General features: G+C 42.5%; 1 protein-coding gene across 2 annotated transcripts in view; it reads right to left on the reverse strand.

Moving 5' to 3' along the window:
- Positions 1-26235, reverse strand: part of ERP44 (endoplasmic reticulum protein 44) — a 109647-nt gene that overhangs the window by 56246 nt on the left and 27166 nt on the right. Inside the window, exons 2-4 of one of the 2 annotated variants that reach the window (XM_090049452.1) lie at positions 15537-15609; positions 12472-12511; positions 3421-3536 (exon numbers count right to left, since the gene is read on the reverse strand). In XM_090049452.1, the coding sequence (XP_089905578.1) occupies positions 3421-3536; positions 12472-12511; positions 15537-15609 (229 nt within the window). The remainder of the gene's footprint in view (positions 1-3420; positions 3537-12471; positions 12512-15536; positions 15610-26235) is intronic. The other variant, XM_090049453.1, reaches the window with a different exon arrangement.

Genomic DNA, 26235 nt, shown 5'->3' on the forward strand with positions numbered 1-26235 from the left:
AAACATATGTCTAAGCTGCAGTAGATTCTGTCAATCCTAGATAGGCCTCATCAGCCATCTTCAGGCACATAGATAAAAGGCAGTCATGGAAGACAATCATCCTCGACCTCAAGGGATTGCTGAAGCAGGAGCAAAGCAAGATACTCTAAAGTAGGACCCTTGGGATTACTAAAGGACCAGCAGGAATATCAATGCATCCTCACCAAAAAACCCTAGACTTAGCTGCCCCAGAAGAAAACAAGCTCTTTCCCTAAAGCCAGTATGGAAAGAAAAAAAAAAATATTTCCTAGTCCTTACTTTCCTAGGCAACCAGAAAAAGCCCTGAAATTTGGGATTACCAGATGCCTTCTATTGTATAAAAATTGTGACAAAGTTAATCTGGGGATCACAAATAGATGACTCCACACACTGATCTGCAAGCCAGAACTCTGACACAGCATACCATCTTCTTGATAAACATTTCCAGTTCAATCTTAAAACAACTCAGGTGCCATTCCCCCATCACTTTGCTTGGATGGCCACTCCAAAACTTCATTACTGTGATTAGAAATAATCCTCACATTTCCAGTTAAAATGTATCCATGCTCAGTTTGTAGCCACTTGACATTTCACCAGTACTGCTTTTCAGCCTAAGAAGCTCTTCACCATCCATAATATTCACCCTGCATATATACTTGGTAGAGTGATTATATATCCTCTCAAGCTCTATCTTGCTAAACTAAACAAGGCAAGCTCCTTGCATTTTCTTTCATAAGACAGGGTCTCCATTCTCTTCTGCATTTTACTGACCCTTCTTTGAACTTCAGTTTTTTCTTAATCTTTTTGATAATTTGTTGACCTATATAAAATATTTTAAACAGGATCTTTCAAACATCCTGTACAATGATACTAGTACCTTCTTAGCATTACTACATCAAGCAGTCACTTCATATTATGTGCTTTCTTAGGACAACTAGGCACACATTGTAATACTCTAAACTATTTGGTGCTTTAGAGGAAGAGCTCCAAGAATACTTGGAGAATAGACACGGCAAGAGAAATCATCAATCCAGACCTAAATTATATTATTACGTTCTGACTCTAGAAAGGCTGTTACAGACAAAAGACACTTAACAGGAAAATGTTTTTCTGTTGCACCTACGGCATGATCTGTGAGACTAAACAAAGCATGCTGGCTTTGTGCAAGTAAAGAAAGATGTACCCTGTGGGAAGAATTATACCAGTTGCATTTCTACTGCTGATTAGGAAGTGCTATAACTCATGGGTCTGCAACATCTTTCTGGCAGCAAGCCAGAATGACCCAGCCCAGGTCTGCACTGGGCTGGGACTAGGACCTAGCCACTGCTGCTGCTTCTCCTTGCTGCCCAGGTATAGCACTGGCAAAACTCCCAGGTGTGCCCAGCCATGTCATGGACAAAGCTGCTGAATGCTGCAGAAGCTCCCCAACTCCAGGCTATATTTGATGGCTCCATGGGCTGGATTCAGCTTGTGAGTCATATGCCACCAACCCCTGCTATATGCAACTGCAGAAAATACCTGTTGCACATGGGCATTTAAAGCCACAAAAAGAACACTGCTCAAAGGAACAAAAGGTTTTCACAGTTGTTTACCCAAATTAGTTCTTCCATCAGGAATGGTCTACACTCTAACTTTGTACTGCAGTGCATCAATACATCACCTCCATTCTGATAAGAAAAGCGAGATGAATGCTTCAAAGCTGTCCAGAGCCATTAGGGAAATAGTGTCATTTCGCTTTTAAAGCTAAGGACAATCAAACATAGATCCCAACTCCCAGTGATTCAAGGATTCAATCCAGGAATAATTTTCAAGGTTTTCTGTGATTATGAATTAGCCTTACAGATATCTCTGCAGAGGACAATAATCAAGTCTGTTTGTCCACACATGACAGGTTGATGAATCATCTTATTTTATATTTCATACACCAAGCTAATACAACCTTCTTGAAACATAATTTTCATGGCCGAGATATCATTCAAACACACCTGTGTTGTGTTCTTAACTGTTGGGACATCAAGTATGAATACTCCAAATAAAGAGAGCACAAATAATGGTATCTCAGTGGAAGTTACTAAAAATGTATTTATTTCCTGGTAAATCTACAAGCAAGGACAAGGAAAGAACTTCTGAAGCCAAAAAGTCACTTAAAAGGGGGATAGGGGGAAGAAGGTTCTAGTTCATACCATGAGACAAGATATTAATTGTCAAAAAACAATAAGAAACTCAGAAATACTGGCATCTCAGAGATAAATATTTGCTTATACAGGTTAAACACACAAATATTCTTTTACCTTGAGCTATGCAGCATCAGGATTTTTAATGACTGCATTAAAAAAATTAAAATTACTCTTAGATCCAACAAATGGAATAATCCTTATGCCCATAAGCAGCAAGATGCTGTATCCTTTAAGACATCCAGCCCATCAAGTAATTCTGTCTGGAAGGTCCCTTGGCCCTGCCCTGCCCAGGCCCAGGGAGCTCTGGGCACATAAGTGCTGGTTGGCACAGAGTACAGTCTGTTCCTATCCTTGTGTCCCTCTTGGGCACACCTGGGAGTCTGCAAGGCCACATGGCCAGACTTGGCTTCCCAGCAGCCCCCGTGGTGGCGACTCCTTCTTACTGTCACTGCCAGCATCTCTGCTGCCACTGCTGGACTTGGCCACACTGCCCAGGCACCCTGGCTCATTCGCTTATCCTCATTGTCAGGGGCGCTGGATAAAATTGGAAGATGAGCAGGGTCTCTCCACTCACCTGCAGCCATGTCTTATCCAACAAGCCAAGTGTGCCCTACCTGTGGGGGTCCCAGCCTTATTTCCACTAGTTGGTGCAGGACAGACAGGCCCAGGGCTGGATAAGATCAATTGGCATCTTCCTGTCCTCACCCTCCTCCCCACCACAGTGTGCACATCTGTGACAGGGGGCAGAGGACAAGTTGCCACCATGCCCCACCCCCCACCCAGCCCTCAAGAACTCACTGAAACTGCTTAAGTGGCCCTCCAGCCCAAATAATTGCCCACTCCTGCTCTAAAATGTGGCAAGCACATTTCCAACGCTGTAAGCCCTCAGTTCCTCGACAGTTTAGCAGCACTACACACTCATAGTAGGTGCTTAGAATGCTGCAATTCAAACCCTAAACTGCTGATGCTCCAAGGAAGAAATGCAAATTTACAATAAGAAAATAACAACCGAATTTTATGGTCCTTTAGTCTCTCAACTGGGGCAATAGCCATTCCTTATGTTTTGCCTCTTGCTGAATTAACAGTTTTCTGCTTTGTTTTACATTATTGGAACAAAAGCAACAAAAATACTGTAGTGCTCATCTTGTATTTCCAGAAGCAAGTCAACCATTTGTTGATAAGCAATCTAAATAAAAGCAATAGAGATAAACTACCATTTACTTACAGTGCTGATCACAGTCTACTCTGGCAAATACCACTTGATTCTTATCTGGATAGTCTTCTTTAATGACATTGGAAGCTTCCTCAAAGATAGGATGCAACATTTGGCTGAAGCGACACCTATTGGGAGTCAAATGAACAAAATTCTAATACCAAAAATATCTACAGCTTTTAGACATTTTTACTGGTGACTTAGTAACATTTCTACCCTTTCAAAGAAAAGAACAAAACATTCTATTTAAAAGCAGTGATGCAAGGAAAATAAGAACAGGATCCAGAGAAGTGAGAAGTGCAGGCTCTTCCCTTGCACCTGCTCCTCCTCCCTGCGCTCACTGCAGTACAGGCCCTGCCAACTGCACCTACTCTTTTCCCACACCCCTTCAAGCAGGTAAGCACTATAATAATGGAGTTTTTTTTAAACAGGGTACTTCTAAAGTCACAAAAGTTATGGAAGAGGCTTTGAGTCTAAAAAACCTGCAAGAACCACTGATTTCAGGGATTATATCTCGAGGGTAGGCAATTATTTTGGCTGGAGGGCCATTTAATGAGTTTTGGTGAGCTGTCAACAGCCACACAATCTTTCAGAAAATATAATTTTAACAAATTATAGACAAAAAACAAATCAAACATCTATTATGACTTTCATTTTAATTCTATTTCAAAAATATTTTTTGTTCCAATTTGTTTGGTCTTTTTAGTAGTGTATATAGAAGCAATTGCATAATAGCTCAAAATAAAGTCTTACTCATATATTATGTGTGTGTGGGTGGATGGGTATAGGGGGTATGCGTGTGGGGCTGCCCATTGCTAGGTCCCAGAAGCCAGCTGGGGGAGGGAGGAGGGAGGGGTCAGGGGGCATGTGCAGCAAAAAACTCACCCTGGTGGTGCCGGCCCTCGCCCCCCCCGGTCTGGCTCATGGCTACCCCAGCAGTGTTCCACATGGGGCCGAGCCACATCCGCTCCCACCCAGGGCAGCCCGCAATGCACTCCCACCCTGCCTCACCAGAGTCCAACCCTGGCCCCAGCCAGCATACACAGCTTCCTTGCAGGGCTGCTGCTGCAGCCACTCAGGTACTGCTTAGCTCCCCATGCCTACAGCAGTTACTCCTCACCTCCAGCAGCTCTTCCTCCTTCTCCTGACCCTGCTGTGCCACTCCAGGCAGCAGGTAACGTGGGGAAGCTAGGTGGGCAAAGTGGTGCAAGATGGCTGGGAGCTGGAGCACTGCGTCCTGGGGCAGCAACTGCCTAGCTGCAGCTTCCCCTGCCCTGGCTGCACATCTATTGCCTGGCATGCATCCTCATGGCTTGCCTACATTACTTGCTACCAGGAGCGGTGCAGGAGGAGGAAGGGGAGCTGAGCAGTACCTGGGCAGCTGTGGCAGCAGCCCTGCCGGAAAGCTGCGTGCAATGGCCAGGATGGTGCTGTCTGACGGGCATGGGATGGACACAAACATAAGTGCAGCACAGGCTCCCCCAGGCAGGGCTCAGCCACATGCAGAGTGCCATGGGTGCAGCCATGGGCCAGATCCAATCAACTGGCAGGCTGGATCTTGCCCACCACTAGATTATGTAGTTGTAACTACATCAATAAATGTTTGTGAGACCCTGTTTGAAGGGCAATTAGAATAGTCAACCGAAAAAAAAACTGAATTCTACAAGAAAGACAAGTTAAGTGGTATTATGTTCTTCTATCCAATTTAAATATTGTTGACCTATTTTAAACTTTAGAAAGCAAGTTGTGCACAGAAAGTCACAAGGATGCCTTCTCACATAGTATTCTAGTGAAATCTTTTAAAAGCATAAGTTATTTGGATCATTTGAGACTCATAATCCACAGCTAAAATGGGAGGGGATGGAGGTCAACATTAATTCTGCAATTAAAAATTAACACATTTATGAGGAGTCCTGGGGGGGGGGGGGGGGGGGGGGGAGCCAGATTTTTGATAATTCCAGATTTTTGATATCTGGATTTATGAGGTCATACTGTATTGCAAAACTTAAATTTCAAACCTGAAGATTACAGATATAGCAGCAAAACAAGGGAGAACCCCACAGATCTTTTCTTGAGGTCATGTCAGACTTTGAATTTGTACTTTGGACCTTTGCCAAATAAAAAGGCTGGAGCGATGGCATAAGTCTCTAAAAGCCTTGGTTCCTAGGAAGTGACTTTCATTGAAGATTAAAATGAACTTAAATACAATAAACTTACTTACTTTGAAAATAAATTCAGTTTATCTTCTGTTGTTTCTGCACCTTGTATTTTTGACATGCTGCAGAACTTTGGATTCATGTATCATTTTATTATTATAAAAGTAATCAGAATGAAAGCTTAGGGCTTTTCTACATTCAAACTTTAAAAAAAAAAAAAAAGGAGAGGCCTTCCCTAAATTTAAGGCTAGAAATAGGTGTTGCTTTTGTCCCTAGACAAGTTGTGCCTGTGTTTGGCTTAGAACAGAAATATCCCCAGACTGGTATGTATACATAATCACCCTTCTAACCAGGGTTTAGTGAGAAGCTGAATGCACTGCTGCTTTTCTACCATTGATTCAATGATATAATCCCAGGACAATCATTCAGATGCACTTTGTGATATCCTGTGATAAACTATTAGCACTTATCTTATGACCTTTTTGAGGATTTATCCCAGGACAACAGACATGGGCATCTGAATGATTGCATTTTGTCCCAGGATAAAACCATTTATCTTAGGGAAAATGTGACATCTGTTTGTACCCTGTGGGTGGAAACAAGGGTCACCTTTGTGTCACCATAAAACATGTTATGGCAGCACAAAGTTAAAGTAAACAGACTTTCATACTTTCCATTGTGCCACAAATACCCAAATTTGCAGCCACAACAGAAGGTAGTAATAAACTAGGCCATTTTTCTGTGGCTGTCTGTCTATTTATGGCAGGACAGCACAGGTAGCCTGAAGCTGGGTCCCAGGGTTCCACGGGCTTGACAGGCCGGGTCCTGTACATCCCAGGGATCACCAGGGATGCATCTGGGTAAGCAGAGAAAGTCAGGATTTCACACCAACACAGGGCATATGTCTGCAAGCAGGGGTTTCCCAATTGCAAAAACTTGCCCTGTGCATCAGCAATATACATACATGCTAGGGAAATTTCACCAGCATGTACCTACTAGTTCAGATGAGATGAACTTCCAAGGGAGGTCCCCCCTCCACATTTGGTGGCCACACTTTTTTGCTCTGCTGCCAGAAAAGAGCACCAACATCTACAGAGCATTTCCCCCATGCATGTATCTGCAAGCAGGGAAATCCTCAGCAGAGGGATTCCCCCAAGTGTCTGCAAGCAGGGAGCAGGGAACCCCTATGGCAGGGGGTACTTGAGAAGGCCCTAGGGAGTATGCAGGGGCAGGGGGGGGATAGAGTGCCAGCCAGCCAGCTGGACACAGGGGGTGGGGGAAGTTCGCAGGCAGCAGCTGCTGCCGCCCCACATTTGGCCATGCACTCCCCACCCCCACGTCCAGCAGCCACACTGATCCAAAAAGGCTGAAAACCCCTGCCCTATGGGATTGCAGATTCATGTGGGAAAATCCCATGCACTATATTCCCCTATGCCTCAAGTTGGAGCACAGCAACTGGTCACATCTGTAGATGTCCATGGAGCGCAATCAGCTGTGCCGTGACATATTGCAGCACAGCTGGTCACACTCCACAGACAACATCTGTTTCCATCTTAAGAGATACATACGTTTGACAACCTAGCTAGGCTGTTAGTACTGTAACAACCAACATCACTAATGGAGATGCAGTTTATACTGGCAAAAGTACAACTTAGTACACCTTAGAACTGTTCCCTGAATGGAATAAAATATTCAAGCAAATGAACTTTTTCTGTTGGCCTAACTACACAAGAGCTTTACCAGCATAGCTGCCTCTTGGCAGCAGTTAGAGTCCCTACTGCCTTCATTCCTTCATTCCAAAAGGCATGAAGGTCTACATGTTCATTAATGCAATGTAGTTACTGTTCATTGAGTTTAGTACCTAATACTAGTAACAGGTAAACTCAATGCGCAGTAACTGGAGCTACTGCACAGTAGTGCTGGTGCACGCCTGTTAAGTGATGCTAATGCACAGTAGACTAACTCTACTGTGCATTAGTGTCTTGGCATGGCTTTCACTGTGACACACTGATGTGCAGTAGAATTAGTCTACTGTGCATTTAGCATCTTGTGTAGATGTGCCTACTGGCCACAAAATGTCAGCAAAATGATCAAGCCTCAGTTATTTTAGGGAAGAATCTACATCCTTCAGGGCTTGCCTCCTTTGGAGTTGTTCCTGAAATGTGTATATATGGAGTTAGTTAGGATGACTATTCCTTTTTAAATTAATTCCACTTAAGTAGGATATGAATTTTAAAAGCATAAATGCATTTTAAAGCTATACCTGCAGGAGTAAAATAATGCGACAGAGGAATTCCATAGCAATGGTTATAGGTTTAAAATAGGATTCCTCCCTATACTCTAGAGTAAAATATTCCCGCCTTCCCTCCTACAGATTTCATAGATTTCATAGACATTAGGGCTGGAAGGGACCTCGGGAGATCATCGAGTCCAGCCCCCTGCCCAAAGGGCAGGAAGTCAGCTGGGGTCATAGGATCCCAGCAAGATAAGCATCCAATTTACTCTTGAAGGTGTTCAATGTAGGGGCTTGAACCACCTCCACTGGCAGACTGTTCCAGACCTTGGGGGCTCGGACAGTAAAGAAATTCTTCCTTATGTCCAACCTGAAACGGTCTTGCAGGAGTTTGTGACCGTTCGACCTCGTCATCCCATGGGGCACTCTGGTGAACAGATGTTCCCCCACATCCTGGTGGTCACCCCTGATAAACTTAAAGGTGGCCATCAGATCACCCGAGCCTGCGCTTTTCCAGGCTAAAGAGTCCCATGGCGCTCAGCCTGTCATCGTAAGATCTGTTTTCCTGACCTCTGATCATGCGCGTGGCTCTCCTCTGGACTCTCTCAAGCTTCTCCACATCCTTTTTGAATTGTGGAGCCCAAAACTGGACGCAGTACTCCAGCTGCGGCCTCACTAAGGCCGAGTACAAGGGGAGAATGACGTCCCGGGATTTGCTCGAGAAGCATCTATGGATGCACGCCAGCATTTTGGTCGCTTTACTAGCCGCAGCATCGCATTGCAGGCTCATGTTCATCTTGTGGTCAATGATGACCCCCAAGTCTTTTTCTTCTGTAGTGTAGCACTGCCGAGCCTATAAGGGTGCTGCAGGTTTTTCCTCCCAAGGTGGAGAACCTTGCATTTTTCGGTGTTAAACACCATGAGGTTCTCGTCTGCCCATTTGCTGAGCTTGTCCAGGTCAGCCTGGATCACCCGCCTATCTTCTGGCGTGGATGCTTTGCCCCAAAGTTTGGTGTCATCGGCGAACTTGGCCAGTCCACTCCTGACTCCAATGTCCACATCGTTAATGAAGACGTTGAACAGTATGGGTCCCAGGACAGAGCCTTGAGGGACCCCACTGGTCACAGGGCACCACGATGAGTGACTGCCATCAATCACAACCCTCTGGGTCTGACCACGAAGCCAATTTCCCAGCCAGCGGATCGTGGTGGAGCCAAAGCCACAACTGGGCAGTTTGGCCAAGAGGTGATCATGGGATACCAGATCAAAAGCTTTTCTGAAGTCAAGATATATGACATCAATCTCTTCTCCCTTGTCCAGGTGATAGGTCACCTGGTCATAGAAGGAAATGAGATTGGTCAAACAAGACCTACCCGCAACAAACCCATGCTGGCTGTCCCTTAGGATGTTAGCCTGGGCCAGTCCCTCAAGGATGGCCTCCTTAATAAACTTTTCTAAGATCTTCCCCAGGATAGAAGTCAGGCTAATGGGCCTGTAGTTAGCCGGATCCACTCTCCTCCCTTTCTTGAAGATCGGCACCACATTGGCCTTCTTCCAGTCTTCGGGCACTACACCAGAGCGCCAGGAGTTTTCAAAGATCCGTGCCAGGGGCTGGGCTATGACGCTCGCCAGCTCCTTGAGTACCCTGGGGTGCAGGTTGTCAGGGCCAGCTGACTTGAAGGTATCCAGCTTCTCAAGGTGTTCCTTCATGAGGTCAGCATTGATGGAAGGTAGGGGATCCCCCTCACCCAGATTTCCCTGTCCCATAGCAGGCATGGGCATCCCGTGTGACTGATGAAAGACTGACACAAAGTACCTATTTAATAGGTTGGCTTGCACATCAATTAACTGATGTTTGCAACTAGAGAGAATTATACTTGGGAAAACCTGCTTATGTAACAACTTAATGCAACAGCTATATCAATTAAGGCCAGGGAATTTATTTTTTTTTAAAAAGCCCCAGCAACATAATTCTGTGCCACAAGACTATATTTAAAAAGGTTTGCACCATTTTAACAAAAAGTATAATTTTAAAACAATTTATTTAAACCAGTACAAATTTTTGCATAGATAATTGCACTGATTTAAATGGACATATCATTTTAGTTTGCTGTAAGAAATTTACAGTTGCAAACTAATTCAGTATAACCAGTTTTAAAAACTGTTTTACCTATGTGGACAGAAGGGTATATTTGTAACAGTCAACTAAACAGATTAATTTAAACTAATGTAACTTTTTAATCTAGCCATAAAATATTACAAAGCTTTCTCCTCATGATATATAAAGCTATCAATAAAGCCTGGACCACTGTCTTCCAAATCAATATAAATACAATCTAAATTACTGGCAATCAATTGCATTAATCTCCAGTAAGAGTACTTTGTAAAGGATATTTTTAACTTTTAATTTTTTGCCTTTTCTACTTACGTAGATGCGAAATATATGAGAATTTTTCATTTGCTGCTTGATTTTACTTTATAAAAGTCAAAAGCCAAAAGACTTTTGATCTGCAGGGGTGAAGACACTTGACAATTACTACAGAATAATTTACTTTACATTTTACTGTGCAGTAAGGAACAGACACATGACCAGTTCTCCCAAGGTAGGTGCTCAAATTGGGCAGTATAACAATGGCTGGCCAGTAGGCGGCAGGGAAGCTTGTCTACACTAAAGAAATGGAAATTCAGAATGAGAGAGAGGCCCCTGGCAGTTTTTAAAACAACAATGTGATTGGGATTGGAGAAATGTTATGCCCCATCCCAAACATTACACCTCATGCCATGCCAGCCATTCATTAGGCAGGAGGTGCAATATTTGGGATACAGCATAAAATTCCTTCAGTCCCAAATGTGCTACTGTGGAGCTGCTCCGCAGCCCAATCCTGCATCCGCCGCCTTGATCTGCTTCCGTCTGGGATCAAGGGCTGACCCCCATGGATTCCAAACTCAAGGCTATCCAGGGCCAACAACTGATAGTCAAAACAAGCACCAGTATTGGGTCCCATTGGAGACCCCCAAGCTGTACAGGGTGGGTCCAACATTCCACTGATTATCAGCCCTGGAGCTGATAATGGGACTCCCTATTTGTTGGCCAGAGCTAGGACAGCACAGCTGCATGTATGATTTTTAGAAATCCTGAGACTCTGGGATGGGGAGAAGTTCCCTGAGGCCAGAGTCCTGTGACCAGGGATCTCTAAATAAAAACAAACCCCCAAACCCCCCATACCTACATCCCAGGTCCCTGATCTCAGGACCCATGCTGGTTGTCAGCATTGGCATGAGAGCAGCTACACGTTTAATTTATGGCACCATACGGAGCCACAGAAGATGTTCAACAAAACATTTTGTGGACCATCTTTATGGCTGGTTTGCCATTTTATGGCACCATAAATTGGCTGTACACGTAGCACTTACTATTTATGAGGTGAGTAAAACATTAATCACACTATAATTGTAATACTTACCTAAGGATGACAAAGGACATATGATACATTAGCACAAATCAAATAACTACACTTTTCCAGGAGGTAACTTTACTCTGGATTCAAAGTGATTTGTGGCATTGTAGTGCTGCAAGTCATGTTTCTGCTTCACTGGTAACATGTAATACAGTCAAAATATGTATCATGTGACCACCTTTCAAATAGATATTGGCAAACTCTCAAAACCTTAATTACAGAACCAAGACTGTGTAAAGTTCAATAAAGAGAACTTTTCCATTAAATGAATATTAGTTGAAAATTTTTACCTACTACAGTTAATAAGGCTGACTAAACTGACTAAAGCTGAAACAGTTAATGGGAAATAATTTTTTCCACCAATCTTATTATTTGCTATATTTAACATCATTTGGCTTAATGCATGTGGTTGGGTTCACCATTTCCCCTGTCAGTCTATTTCTCCCTTACTCGTAATGTTCTTTATAGTAGAACAGAATTTTTTTTTACTGTTTAGAGCAATTACTTAAAAAAAAAAAAAAGAATTAGGCTATGGTATTTAAATAAATTCCATCAGAAATTACAGCTTTTTTTCTAGTTAATGAGAAAAATGTCATCTAGAAAGGCTGCTTTTAAATCACATTTTTTTTAAACTGTCCCCTAAAAACCTCTCTCATCTCAACTTCTATGATGTCGTAATTTCAACAACTCTTCCAGGCTAAACACAACACTTGACTTTCTAATACAATTAACTGATTTTTTTTGTGGGGGAACACAAGAAAGAAAGGAATGAAAAAGGACTAGAGTGACTGCAGTAAATTAAAGCTAATCTTCAGAGTAACAGCAGGTACACGGGAAGTTAATGTGGAGCAACTCGCAACCCCTCCACCTCTTTTTGTCTTGTGGTAGCAAGATTTTATACAGCACAGATACAATAGCCTCAAAAACTGCAACCATATCCCACAAGGTTAGATAGGAGAAAAACTGTTAAGTAGTAATTATGGAAAAACTGATTAACCACTTATGCCGACTATTCCAATAACTATAAACCGTTCACTATTAGTAGAATGATTTGGTAAAATTATGTTCTGAGAAATACTATATACTTTGTGAGTTTTTAAGAACAGAAAAGCATAGAATCATAACATTTTAATTAAATATGCAATACTGCATAATTTTTCAAACAATTTGCAAAATGCAGAGATTTTAATGTGAAACAAAAACATCTAATACTTACCAATCTGCATAAAAATTAACTAGAGCAACATCTGCATTGTCTGGAAAAAAAAAAAGTGTCATGTTATAAGTTTTTGTTATAGAATTTTAAAGTGAAATTACCTGAAGCAAAGTATTCAGAGACAGTAAAGTCTACGATCTAGTACAGGGGTGGGCAATTATTTTGGGCAGAGCGTTGCTTACTGAGTTTTACCAAGCCATCAAGGGTGGCACAACAGGCTGCCAGGGGCAGATAAATATTAATTTTCTAAATTTTTTAGGGGCCCCACAGCCCAGATAGAATGGCCTGGTGGGCCACATTTGCTGCACATGCCGCATTTTGCCCACCCCTGATCTAGCGGGTATAAGAACTCTAACAAAATAAGTCTCAAGTTAAATATAACCAATACAGGGAGAAACAAAAAGATAAAAGCTGCTATTTTGTCAAGTGTATTTACAGTATAAACAAGCTACAATTAGACATTGAAAGAGTTTTAAGGCTACAACAAATAAAAATAGAAAAGAAAAAAACATTTTGCATCTCTAACAGGCAAAAGTGATCCTGGATATACTATCAAAAGTGCTCAAAACCAGAAAGTATAGTTAAATATGCTATAAATATTATCTTTATTATTCACAAAACACTGAAAAAAACCCATTAAGAAGTCAGAGTTCAGTGTTTGGAAGCCCAGGAATGCCAAAATTAAGGCTGCTTAATTCAATCCCTCCCTTTGCGTGTATACAAATTGCCAATTCATTTAAATTTAAGACATTTTTTTCCATATGACCTCAGGTAACACCACCTCCCCTCCCCTCCCCCTCATTTCACAGTGATGTTTGTGAGCATTAATGTTCATGAAGCATTTAGACACAATAGTAGTAAATATCTAGAAAAAGACCACAAGGGAAAATTGTCTTTAGAGCTTTTGAACTAATGGTACCACATACTGAACCACAAGTAGAAAACCAATATTCACCCATCCGCCAAGTATCATCCATCCCTCCCATGTACTTAATGAGGCCGGCTCCTGCAGCAGTGGTAGTTATGGCACCATGTAATCAAAGACTGTATCATAAAGGGGTATCAACAAAGATGGCCAAAAACTCAAGAATGTACTGAATTCAAGCATCTTTAAACTGGCATCTCCTAACTTTTGAGTTCTCAACTCCGCAACCTTTTTACCAAAATTTTGGCGTTTACATTTTTAGGTTGTTTTTTTTCAAACTTGTACAGACTGACACTTAAAATTAGTAGGATTGAAGACTAGATGTGCTGAATAGACCTTTGATGCTTGACCTACTAAAGTAACTTGCAGCAATACTAGGCTGTGGTCAAACTTGAAAAAATGACACACACTTTGTCATGAACCCTGTTGTGTTTTGGTGGTTTACACCATCATGTTTTCCTGTGTTTCACTGTACTGATGTGGCATGTGCGGTCTCACTGGAAAGCCAATGTTATGCTGAATCTATTTATGTTACTGTTATTGCTTTATAGATTACGCTATGCTGTATATCTATATATCTATATCTATATATAATTTTGGATATGATTCAGCCAGAGGACTGAGATATGCCTACTTAAAAGGCAACGACCTTCCTCCCACCTCTTGACAAGAGTTGGGTCCCAAGGTACTGCTGTCTGCCTGAAATGAGGAAGTCCACTCAGACACTTTTGCTACAGAGGAAAGTAATGGCCTATCACACCAGAGGTAGGCCAGAAATTTCTGAAGGATACTGGTGACTCAGCATCAGAAAAATGCCAGTGAGGGGAGGCTGGCCTTGGAGGCTTTCCTGGTTCTACTTTTTACGGTCTACCTGGGATACAATCATTGTCTTTGGATCTCAGGATTTAGAGGTTCAGTGACTCCAGTTGCCAGGGCTAGTGGAATGAGCAGGAAGGCTGATCTCTGTGAATCCTGCTAGGTTTCTCAGAAGGGGCTACAGGGTAGCCAAATGAGAGGGTAAGAAATTTGCTTTGCTTTTCTGTCTTCAAAACTGTTGTCAGTTTGGCTTCTGTAATTCTTTTGTCCTCTGTTCCTCATCCTAGTCAAATTCTTCCCGGCCTCCAATTCTACACTCTCCTTACAGGCTCCCAATTGGCCCTAGAGTCTCAATTTCTCATTCCTGCTATCTTCTCCATCCATGCTTGTACACACTCCCAGTACTAGTCTCCTTGTCCAAGTACACTCAGTTCCACCACCTCTTACTCCTCCATGGCTTCCAATGTTAACCTCCCTGCAAGTTCCTCTTCCTCTCCCAGCTGTCCTTTAAGCCAATCTTCTTTTTTGAGCTGAAGTGAGACCTACTGTCCTAACCACGCGTACACACACACACACACACACACACACGTGTATATATATATATATATATATATATATATATATATATATATATATATATATATATATATATATATATATATATATATATAGTTATTTTTATATGGGGATTTGTACAAGACTCCATTTTTTGAGCATGCTGAAAACACACTACGAAGACCAGATCTTTCTGCTCAGATACTCATACAATGACAACAGGACCCTCTTGGAGAATCTGTAGTCTGTAAGAGTTTATCAGGTAGCTAAACCATACACTTGGCACCGATCAGTACAGCAAGTGTTAACTGTGACTTTAAGAGTCCAAGATAGTGATAATCACTCCATCTATTTTGAACTTCCCTAGTCCCAGATAGAAGACTGATTCAGCACTACACCTTTCAATGTTTCTATTTCACAAGACTTCCATTGTCAGAAAAAACAAAATCAGGCCTGACCTCTTCAGTCAGAAAGAAACTGCAATTCCGTGCATGTATGCACATGGGTCTGGGAAGGCAGAGATTTTGTGATAATTCATTTGCCACTTTGAATTGTGGCAAATTTGAATTTAAATTATAGTAAGATAATTTTCAGTTCACATTTCAAATCACCAATTTTGATAGCCAATACTTATCAAGATTCAATACTTAACACTTCTATTTATATAGCGATTATATCTTTAAAGCACTCAACATTCATGATATCCTACATTATACACACAGGTAAAAACTAGAGTAGACTCATACACAAAAAAAGTTTGAGTACTTACTCAAAATATCATCTATATTTCCACTATCTAGACTTGTTATTTCACTTCTTGTTGGATTAAAAAGCCAAGATACCTGCAAATAGAAACAGTTTAAAAGATATACAAAATAGCTACAATTCAAACATTTTCAAAAGAAATATGTATAAAATAAATATGTAAATAAATATTATTTTACAGGTATATTAAGCCCTCTTGTATCCAAGATAAAAATCAGTCTATAATCTGAAAAAAACCTCCTATTTTTTACTTCTACCCTCATTGAGAAATTTTCAGGAAATATTTGTTTTTATGCTGGTCTCCATGCAATTGCTATGGCAAATCAGGTTGTCCAGACTGTTCTTTCTACGTAGACCTTTATTTTTTTTTAATTGCATAAGTCTGTAATGGAGCAAGCAGTTAAATACAGAAAACCCAAAATGCTTTCAAACCAGACTGGATTAAAATCAGAAATTCCTAATGAGGTTCTGAGTATCATTTTACCTTCCCTCCTGTTCTACTCAAAGAAAATCCTCTGTGGGGCATGCTAGCAGGTAAAGAGTACAAAAGCACCAAAGCAGAACATGGGGGAGTTAGATTATTTCATTCAGTGAGGCCAGAACTTTCAGCACAGATAATTATTAAAAACTAAGACAGTTAGTTATGAAGAGGCTCACTGAATTTGAGATCTAAGGACCCTGGCCATGAAAGTGGCATGAAACTATTTCAAGACAAAGGGGCAAATAGTATCAAGAGTTTATATGCCCAAGCAAGAGGAAATAATTGGTGGGGAAGGGCTACAGATCTACACAGTTGAACAAATACCTCAAAACTGGCCATTAAGTTTATGCAGAACATACAAGCAATGGAAATTTCAAAACAGAGTAAGAATGACCAAAAGCTTAGTTGTTCTTGCCTTTGCAGAAATATTAAAACTAACAGAAGTTTCTTTGGTTGGATAAATAAAGACAGAACCAAGAAAAAAAAAAAGATATGAGGCCACTATATGCTGAAGATAGAGTGGAAATCTAGAATAACTTAGGTGTAGGGCTCAACAACTAAACAAATACTTTGCTTCAGTCTTTAACCAGAATGAAGATGCAACTGAGGACAATGATGACATACCACATGGTGACAAGAACGTGGTATAGAAGTTACCACATCAGAGAGAGAAGCAAAACTTAAGACTGATGTCACAATAGGGCACCTGGATAATATCTGTCCTAATACTGAAGGAACTGACCATGAAGTCCAAGAGATAAGCTATCTATAAAGGGGAGGGGGGTGGGGGGGGAGCGGGAGGCAATTGCAGTGCCTATTTTTACAAAGGAGTTAGTATGACACAGGCAATTACAGGCCTGTTATCTTGATTTCAATAAAACGTGAAATTTTAGAAAAGACACTGAAGGAAAGAAAAAAAAGGACATAAAAGCAAACAGGAGGTAGGACAAAGTACAACATGGATTTCAACAAAGACGACCATATTAGACTAACTTATTATAATGCCGTGATAAGACTTCTGGGAGAAGGCCAATACAGTGGACTTAATACATATGCATCTAAGCAAAGCTTCTGGTACCATGTCATATGGAAAACTGCCAGCAGAACTATTATCAACAAACCCACATATTTATCAGATACAAGGCTGTTATAGTACCTACCAAACAGTTATACTAGGCATCACTGCAACTTTGTAACTTAGTAAAATGTATTCCTCCAGGGATGAAACATCTCATCTTGTTTCAGCCTAAATCAGATTTTTAGTGGAAACTGAGCAAAATTAAATTTGCCCACTGCTGATCTATATAAAAATGTGTAGATTTCCTCTTAGACCTAACCCCAGAGAAGCTCCTCAATCAGTCTGAAGCAGCAAATCTGTGCCAATACAGACAACTGGTGGCAAGAAGTGGTGCCAACCCAATGATTTAGTGCTGGGATCCAAGGAGGGTCCAAGGTAATTATCAAGCAGGAAAATACAAGGCTCTCTTCTCCTGCTTTTTCAACCTCCTGGGCTTAAAAGACCAACAAAGGTTGCACTTGTTCGGCACATGTTATTCTCTTAGGCAGTACAGGTAAAGTCAGAAGTGGGAATTATCCCTTCACAAGGGGAGCAAGTTTCATAACCCCAGTGATTTAGTTGAAAGTACCATTATGACAAAAGAAGAAAGCCTTCAAGTGAGTCATAGAAAAGAAACAAAAAGGGAAAACTGCAACAAAAAGACAACAAAAGAGGATAATCTACCTCAAGTTACAGGCTACAGGATAATAGCATTGGATGCTGTAGCTGTGAGAAAAATAGAGGAGTGAGGGTGGGAACCAAACACCTCAAAGCTCCTCAAAATAAAGCAGATAGGTAATAACAAATGAATTTTAATGTTGTTTTAAGGATAGATGGTGACAAATCAGGAAAGAAAAAAAAAAAAAGGGAAATATTTGGCAAGTACAGGTAGACAGGTTGAAAGTGGTTACCCAACAAGATGTGTGCTCTGACTTGTCCAAGTGGTTGAGAAGTTAGGAGTGGAAATGCTCATTCCACTTGTTATCTATCCAAGCGTTTAAAAAAAAGTGTCTGATCAAAAGAAATTGCTCAGAGGTTTTGCTCACCTACATGTAAGAATGTGTGTCTAGAGAACTACTCAAACAAAAATCAATGATAGATAAAACAAGAAAAATGTAACACATAGGATTTTGGAGCATGGCTCTAGCTCCTGCTCCATTCCCTCCTAGGACATGAAGCACACAGAAACTCTATTCCCTGCATGGTTGTGGTGCAGCTCCAGCCTTGCAACATTGCTGCGTGGCTGGGCAGATGCTGTCCTTGCATGTGCCTTGTACCCCAAAAGGGAATGGGGCTGGAGCAGCATTGGGGCTGGAGTGGACATTGGGGGTGGGGGGGAAGGAAGGGAGAAAAGGCTGTAGGGGCAGGGAGCAGGGGGTATAAACAGGCTGCAGGGGAGCAACAGGGGTGGAGGGACAGAGGGCAAGGGGCCTGTCGCTGCTTTCTCCATTGTAGCAGTGGGAGAGGGGAGGGAACAAATATAAGGTGACTCCTAATAATTAGATTCTATACCTGGAAAATTATAACAAATTTATACATTTTCCATGTATAGAATCTAATTACTGGGAGGCTGTCTTAAATTTGAAGTCATCTTAGATTCCAGTAAATATGGTAACTTCAGCATATAGGATGCATCTTAAATTATGACTTTCATGGGTGGGGTGGTAGAAATAGATCTCTTGTACACCAGAAAATATATTGCTAAAAAAATTATTAGTTTTTTTTATTTTCTGAGTTTGCAGTGTTTCTATACCAAAACTAAAATTTTAAATTTAGAAAGAGCTGTCTTGGGATTGTGTCAAAATTATACTACTCAAAGAAGTTTTCTTTATCTAGTTTTCTCCATATGTCTCATCATACTTCATGACTTAAGATGTTGAAACATAGGTTGTAAACAAATGTAACATCAACATATATATATATTTTTTAAAGATGGGGGGGGACCTTGCTGCCTAGGAGCACACAGCAGATATTCCAAATCAACTGTTAAGTCTGTCTACCCCTATACTAGCTTAAAGAACTAAACCACCAAAACTGAAAACTTAAACAAAACAGGTTTTAAATCATGTCTATTTAGCTCACTTAAACAAGTACAAGAATGAGAAGACAACTGTAACAGTTAAAACTGCCTACACCAATATGCCCTTGGTAACCTAATCAATACAAGCTTATGAACCGTGGACTGTAAGAAATGGTCAGCTTGCTGTACCTATAAAAAAAAGTGGGCTCATCCCAAAATTATATCAGACATGCATTCTGAGATTCAGATAATTTTGTACAAACAATCAATTCATAAGAATCTTATTCTTAATTGATGGGCAAAATATGGCTCACAGACTGGTTATAGCCAGCGAAAGGATTGTCCTCCAGTCCATGGCAGGTCCTTCAGCCCTGCCTACATCCCCGGTACAGGGGGCAGGCTAGGACATAGCACATGTGGCCAGTCCCACCACCCCTGGGACATGCAATGGGGCAGGGGTGCCAGGGCAAGTAGACTGCTGCTCCTGCCGGACACAGTCCTGTCACCCCACACCCACTACCAGGGGCGCCAGATAGAGTGGGTAGGCAGGGAGCAACAGATCACAGTTTTGCCCTAGGCCTGGGCCCCACTCTGTCACTGACCTGCTATCCCAGCCCTGGCCCCAGCCCTACCCTCCCACCTGCTTCCAGATACCACTCCTCATCTGCTTATGGCCCCATCTCATCTGCTTAGCTGAGCTTGACTTACCTATGGGTGTCCCAGGCTGGTTTCTATGGAGACTCTGGGGTTGGGATCACTGGACAGTTACCCAGTTATAATGTAGGGTCAGGGCTCAGGGCAGAGCTGCGATCTACTCCCAGATCTAGTGCTCTACCACTTCGGGAGTTTTGGTGAGCTGTTAAAGGCTGGGGAAGGGGGTGTTGACTTGGCCTGGTGAGCTGGGGGGGGCCAGGGAGGAAAGGAATGTGCTAACCCAGCCTGCAACAGCTCACCAAAACTCCCTATGTAGCCCTCCAGATGAAATAACTGCCCACCCCTGCCTTACATAGAACACGGAGTACAAAGCAAGCCCTTATTAACCACGCTTACATACTTTGAACAGGAGTTTCCTTCTTCAACCTGCACCTGAGAGTCCTGAAAGAACTGGCCGAACTTATAGCAGCACCACTGGCCAAGCTGTTTGAAGTTGTGGAACTCGGGAGTGGTCCTGGATGACTGAACTGGAAAGGGCCAATGTGGTGCCCATACTTAGTTTCATAGTTTCTAGGGTCGTAAGGGACCTGAGTAGATTATCTAGTCCAACCCCCGCCATGGCAGGAAATAATACTGGGGTCAAATGACCCCAGCAAGATGTTCATCCAACCTCCTCTTAAAAACCCCCAGGGTAAGAGCCAGCACCACTTCTCTTGGAAGTTGGTTCCAAATCCTAGCCACCCTGACCGTGAAGTAGCGCTTCCTGATATCTAGCCTAAACCTGCCCTCTGCCAGCTTGTGACCATTATTCCTGGTCACTCCTGGCAGTGCATGAGGGAATAGTGATTCCCCCAATGCCTGCTGATCTTAATGACTTAAGAAAGGGAAGAGGGATGACCCTGCAAACTACAGACTGGTCAGTCTGATCTCACTCCTAGGTAAAATCTTTGAAAAGTTGGTTAAGGAGGTGATCAATTACAAGCTGGTAACAGGGTGCTAAAAAGCAACCAACACAGCTTTATCTAGGGTAGATCATGCCTGATGAACCTTGTGTCCTTCGACGACTAGGTAACTAGTCAGCTGGATGAGGGACACAAGACATCTATTTAGACTTCAGTAAAGCCTCTGACACTGTCTCCCACAGGATTCTCTCTAACAAACTGGACAGTGCTGGGCTGGACCAGTCTACAGTGAGGTGAGTGGACAACTGGCTTAGATGCTGCTCCCAGAGAGTGGTGATTGATGGGATGGCATCATTCTGGACGACCATTTCCAATGGCATCCCCCAGGGATTGGTGCTTGGACCCATGCTATTCAATTTATTTCCTTAATGACTTGGATGAAGGGTTGGAAAGCTCAGTGATTAAGTTTGTGGACAATTCCAAGCTGTGGGGAAATGTGGGCACACCAGAGGATAGGGGAATGATTCTGGACAATCCTGACAGACTGGATTTATGGGCAGAACAAAATCAGATGAGGTTTAACAGGGAGAAGTACAAGGTCCTTCACTTAGGTAGGAACCACAACTATACAATGGGTGGTGGTCCACTGGCTGGCACAGCATTTGAATGAGACCTGGGGGTCACAATTGACTGGAAGATGAATATGAGCCAACGGTGTGACAAGGCCGTACTGTTGTACCACATTACAGTGCAGAACGTACTCTAAATTTTGCCCCCTATGCAAGCTAATCTTGGACATGCCCAAATAATACTGCCATGATTTAGAACTTTCTGACCACCTTTCCCACCTTGGCTGTGACTCGTGGGTACGCGACAAAAAACACTTAAACTTAAAAGAACTGCTATATGAATTACACTGTGATCCATCTAGTTCTAAATCTTATCATCTCTGATGGTGGTCTGTATCAGATACTTCTTATGCCTAGTGAAGTAGCTGGTTCTTAACACCTTCCAAGGCCAGACCTGAAAGCACTATATACAAAGATAACATATATCATCCTCATTTTACAGATGGAAAAGGTACGGCTTAGAGAAATTAAACAACTTGCAAAAAGGCCAGTAGCATGTTGGGTTGTACTGGCAGGTCTGTTGCTTGCAACTCAAAGTGATTCTTCCACTATTCAGCACTAGTGAGGACTCACCTGAAGTACTATGCCTAGTTTTGGGCACCATACTTCAAGACAGACATATGGGCACATCTGAAAGAGTCCACTGGAGAGCACCAAAACTGATTAGAAGAGTAACTAGAAAACATGGTTTACAAGAAAAGATTGGAAGATTTGGGATTATTCAACCTCCAAAGTAGAGAAGACTAAGGAAGGATATGAAAAGAGTTTTCAAATACCTGAAGTGTGATTATAAAGAGAATAACACATTGTCTGTGGCTGCAGGTGCAGGAAAAGAAATAATAGCCTTATATCGAAACAGGGAAGTTTAGGTTGAATATTTGGATAACTGTCTCACTATAAAGGTGGTAAAGCATTAGAACATGTTACTTAGGGAGGCCTTGGAACCGCCATTCCTTGGAAGTTTTAAGAGCAGATTAAACAAACACTTGACTGGAATGGCTTATACAAAATGGAGAAGGGAACTGGATTTAGATGATCTTCTGAGGTCCCTTCCAGCCCTATTTTTCTATGGTTCTCTGTCTTGCCCAAGGCCATCCAGTAGGGCACTTACAGAACTATATGTCCATTGTGGAAAATTTCCCCACCTTCCTAACAGCAGTTCGACTTATTCCCTGAAGCCCAAGGATATATAGCCCTTCCAAAAATATCCAACATGGCAGTGATGTTGTTCAATGCCCATTTTACACTTCTAAAAATTAGCAAGCTCTAGATGTTCACAACTTTTCTAAGTGAATTTATTTCTCCACATTCTCTAGTGATGTCTGCACATGTGAATTGCTCAATGGAAAAAAGTGACAGACCTAGGACGGAAAAAAAGGATATTTTTTGAGGTGCCTGGAGTCAAGAAAGTTGAGAACCACTTCTCAAAAGGAGAACTGAAGTTGGGAGCCACTCCAGGGAAAAACAGCACTAGAGCTGACAACCGCAGCAAGAGCTCAGCAATGCTGGCTTTAGAGCCATCAGAACAGCTCACTAGAGCAGCCTTAAAAAAGGCTTTTAATGAACTAAAAAGTTCAAACAGCAAGATAGATAAGCACCACACACAGGAAAAAGGATGCAATTCATGCGATCAGTGAGGACATTTTAACCCTTAATTAATAGAGAAATACCCAAGAGTGTTCTTAAACATCATGATAATAAGATTAATCAAATTCTGCCATTTTCATAGATTCATAGATGCTAGGGTCGGAAGGGACCTCAACAGATCATCGAGTCCGACCCCCTGCATAAGCAGGAAAGAGTGCTGGGCCTACATTACCCCAGCTAGATACACATCCAGCCTTCGCTTGAAGACCCCCAGGGTAGGGGAGAGCACCACCTCCCTTGGGAGCCCATTCCATTTCTTATGTGATGATTGAATACAACTTCAATTAGCATTGTTTGTTATATCTTTATATTAATGGGTCTTGCAAAAGGCCAACAGGAACCCCTCATTTCTGAGATGCTGACAGAGTAAAGAGTTTGGGGAAAAAAAATCTATTAGTTATATTTACAGAACCATAGGTACAAACCCAAATCAGAAAAATGTTAGGAGTCACAAAGCAGCTCCGCACAGCTTCCCCAAACTGGGACTACACCAGCTAGGGGAAGGTGCAGGGAGTAAGAGAAAGGGGGCAACTGCTCTCTGTCTAGAAAGATTTCTCAAAAATGTCCAGTGCTAGAAATGGACACCCATTCATACCCTAGGTGGGTCTCAATTTCAAGACTGATATTAGAGGCTTAAGATTGTTAAGAAACAAAGTAAGGAGACTCAATGAGATACAAAAAAACTCAGTTCCACCTGTTGCTGAAGTTAAGGAGCACTGTTTACATTAAAGGCAAGGACAAACATACATACATACATACATGTGGAGCAGTTTCAAAAGGGACAAGAAAGCTGCTACTTGGGAGCAGCTGTTCAGCTGTAATAAACTGTGTGTGCATAAGCCAGGAGATACAAATATAGCAAACCTGCATTATCTTTAACCTTGGATGAAGGCAGGGGACACCAGGGAGTCTTTCCCCACTGTACACCTCCTGGAGACCAGACCTACTGGGGAGCGGAGCGGTGGGGAAATGCCCCCACTGTGTCTTCTCCAGACTGCAGTGTCCCCAGTCTCAGCAAGATTTAGCAGCTCATGTCTTTCATGAAAGGAGCCAAGCTACAGGGAAATACCCCCAGCCTTCCCAGACTGGAATCCCTGGGTCGGGGAAGGCACAGGAGGAGCTGCTACTTAGTCATCCAAATCAGAGAGAAATTAATCCTCCAAGGGATCTTGCAACAGCAACTCACAGGGGAGACCTTCCAGTGTCAACTTAGAAGATCTTTCTCCCAGAGGGATCATATTTCCTTCAAGAAAAACTGACCAAATACTTTTACAGCCCTAGTTTCTGCAGGTAGACAGTGGTGATTCTCCCAATAGAAATATAACACTTATACATGTGCCTAGTTAATTCAAGGCTGCTTTTGAAGCCTTTACATGACAGGACTGAATCATGGTAATTATACCCAATATGTAACTGGAGTATAAACATCCACTGGCACAAGTGGCTCTGTAACATTTGCACTGGAGTAATTAGACAATGTATTACCCAAAATGTGGGGGTCCTAACTTTTAATTTTTGTTTTTAAAGTTTGATTACATCATTGAAATAGTTTAGAGGTTTTTAAAGTAAAACATTTGTGAACAGATCTGGATATAGGACAGAGATTGGCAAAATACAGCCCACAGGCTGGATCCAGCTCTCTGACTGACTGGATCTGGCCCACAAGCAGGCACCCACCTGTTGATTAAATCTAGCCCGCTGCATTGTGCATGGGGCTGAGCTCTGCCTGCTCCCACCTGTGGCAGCCCGCACCACATTTCATACAGCTTCCAAAGTGTGGTTGCAGCCACCCAGGTACTGCTTGGCTCCCCCTGCCTCCAGTGGCCCCTCTTCCTCCTGCCCCTGGGCAGTAGGTAGCACCGGGAAGCTGTGGGGATGTGCACCAGGCAGCACACACCCAAGAAGGTGTGGGGGAGCTGCAACCAGGTGGATCCAGCCCTAGAGCACAGGACTCCAGCTCCCGACCACCTTCCACCAGCTTGGCACGATGAGTAGTCACATGAGGGTAGCTAAGTGCATGGAAGGAAGCCAGAGGTGGAGCTCTGCACACTGAGGCAGGAGCCATCTGGCTGCAGCTTCCCAACTGCCTAACTGGCACCTGCTGCCTGGCACACATCCCCACTACCACTGTGGCTTCCCTGTACTGCCTGCTGCCCAGAGAGGCACAGCAGGGGCAGGAGGAGGAGGAGCCACTAGACATGGGGGAGCCAAGCAGTATCCAGATAGCTGCACCTGCATCGGAAGCAGCCACACCAGGAAGCTGTGCATGCTGGCTGGGGCTGGGGCTGGGGCCGGGAGTGCAGCATGGGCTGCCCTGGGCAGAGCTCAGCCTCATGCTGAGCACGGTGAGGGCAGCTATGGGCTGGATGAGGGAAGAGGGGGACCTCTACCTGCACTGCCTGGGCAAGCTCTGCTGCATGCACCCCCATCCCTGGCTGGCTCTCAAATGGATAGGCCCCGCAAACATGCACACACACATCCCTTCGCATACACCTCACACACCCCACCCATACAATATACAAGAGTAAGACTTTATTTTGAGTTAGTATGCAGTCATCTCTATATACACAACTTAACCCCTGCCCATAAAATCAGGACAATTTTTTTTTTTAATAAAACTAAAATAAGTTGTTTGATTTTAGTATATGATTTTGTATCTAATATTGTTAAAATGATATCTTTTGAAAGATTTTACATGTGAGCTGTCAAGGGCTGCACCAAAACTCATTAAGCAGCCCTGTAGCCAAAATAACTGCCCACCCCTGATATAGGACTGTATCAATATCATATATAATAATTTATTGTTGGAAAGAGTGGAAAAATGCACAAAACACATTCAGGATTTCAAATATAATCTTTGAAATTCTAGAACATACTGGTTCTTCACTCCAGTTCACAGAAAAACTTCATCATTAGGTGCCTGAAAGGCAATATTGCAAATGATCCTACACATGAAAAGATATAGGATTGTTATTGCATCTGACTTTTACAACTAGCATAGAAGCACAATACACTGTTCCAGTATCTAAATGCCCTCTATTACCGTAGCATCCAAGAGCCTTACAGACACTAAATGCGTTTACCTCCACCAATGCCCTGTCAGATATTATCATTATTCCCATTCTACAGATAAGGGATAAGGACAGACTGGAAGTTACTGAGTCAAGTAAGAGGTCATTAAGAGACACCTAGAAACTAAACCCAAATCCCATGTTTCTCAGTTCAGTGGACTGATCACAATACCACTCATAAAAGAAACCCTAACCTCTCACCTACAGTTTTCACACATACTACTTAAAGTGCTCAATCAAGT

This window comes from Crocodylus siamensis, chromosome 5, assembly GCF_052110815.1.
Source record: "Crocodylus siamensis isolate JL-2025a chromosome 5, ASM5211081v1, whole genome shotgun sequence".
NCBI classification, from domain to species: Eukaryota; Metazoa; Chordata; order Crocodylia; family Crocodylidae; genus Crocodylus; species Crocodylus siamensis.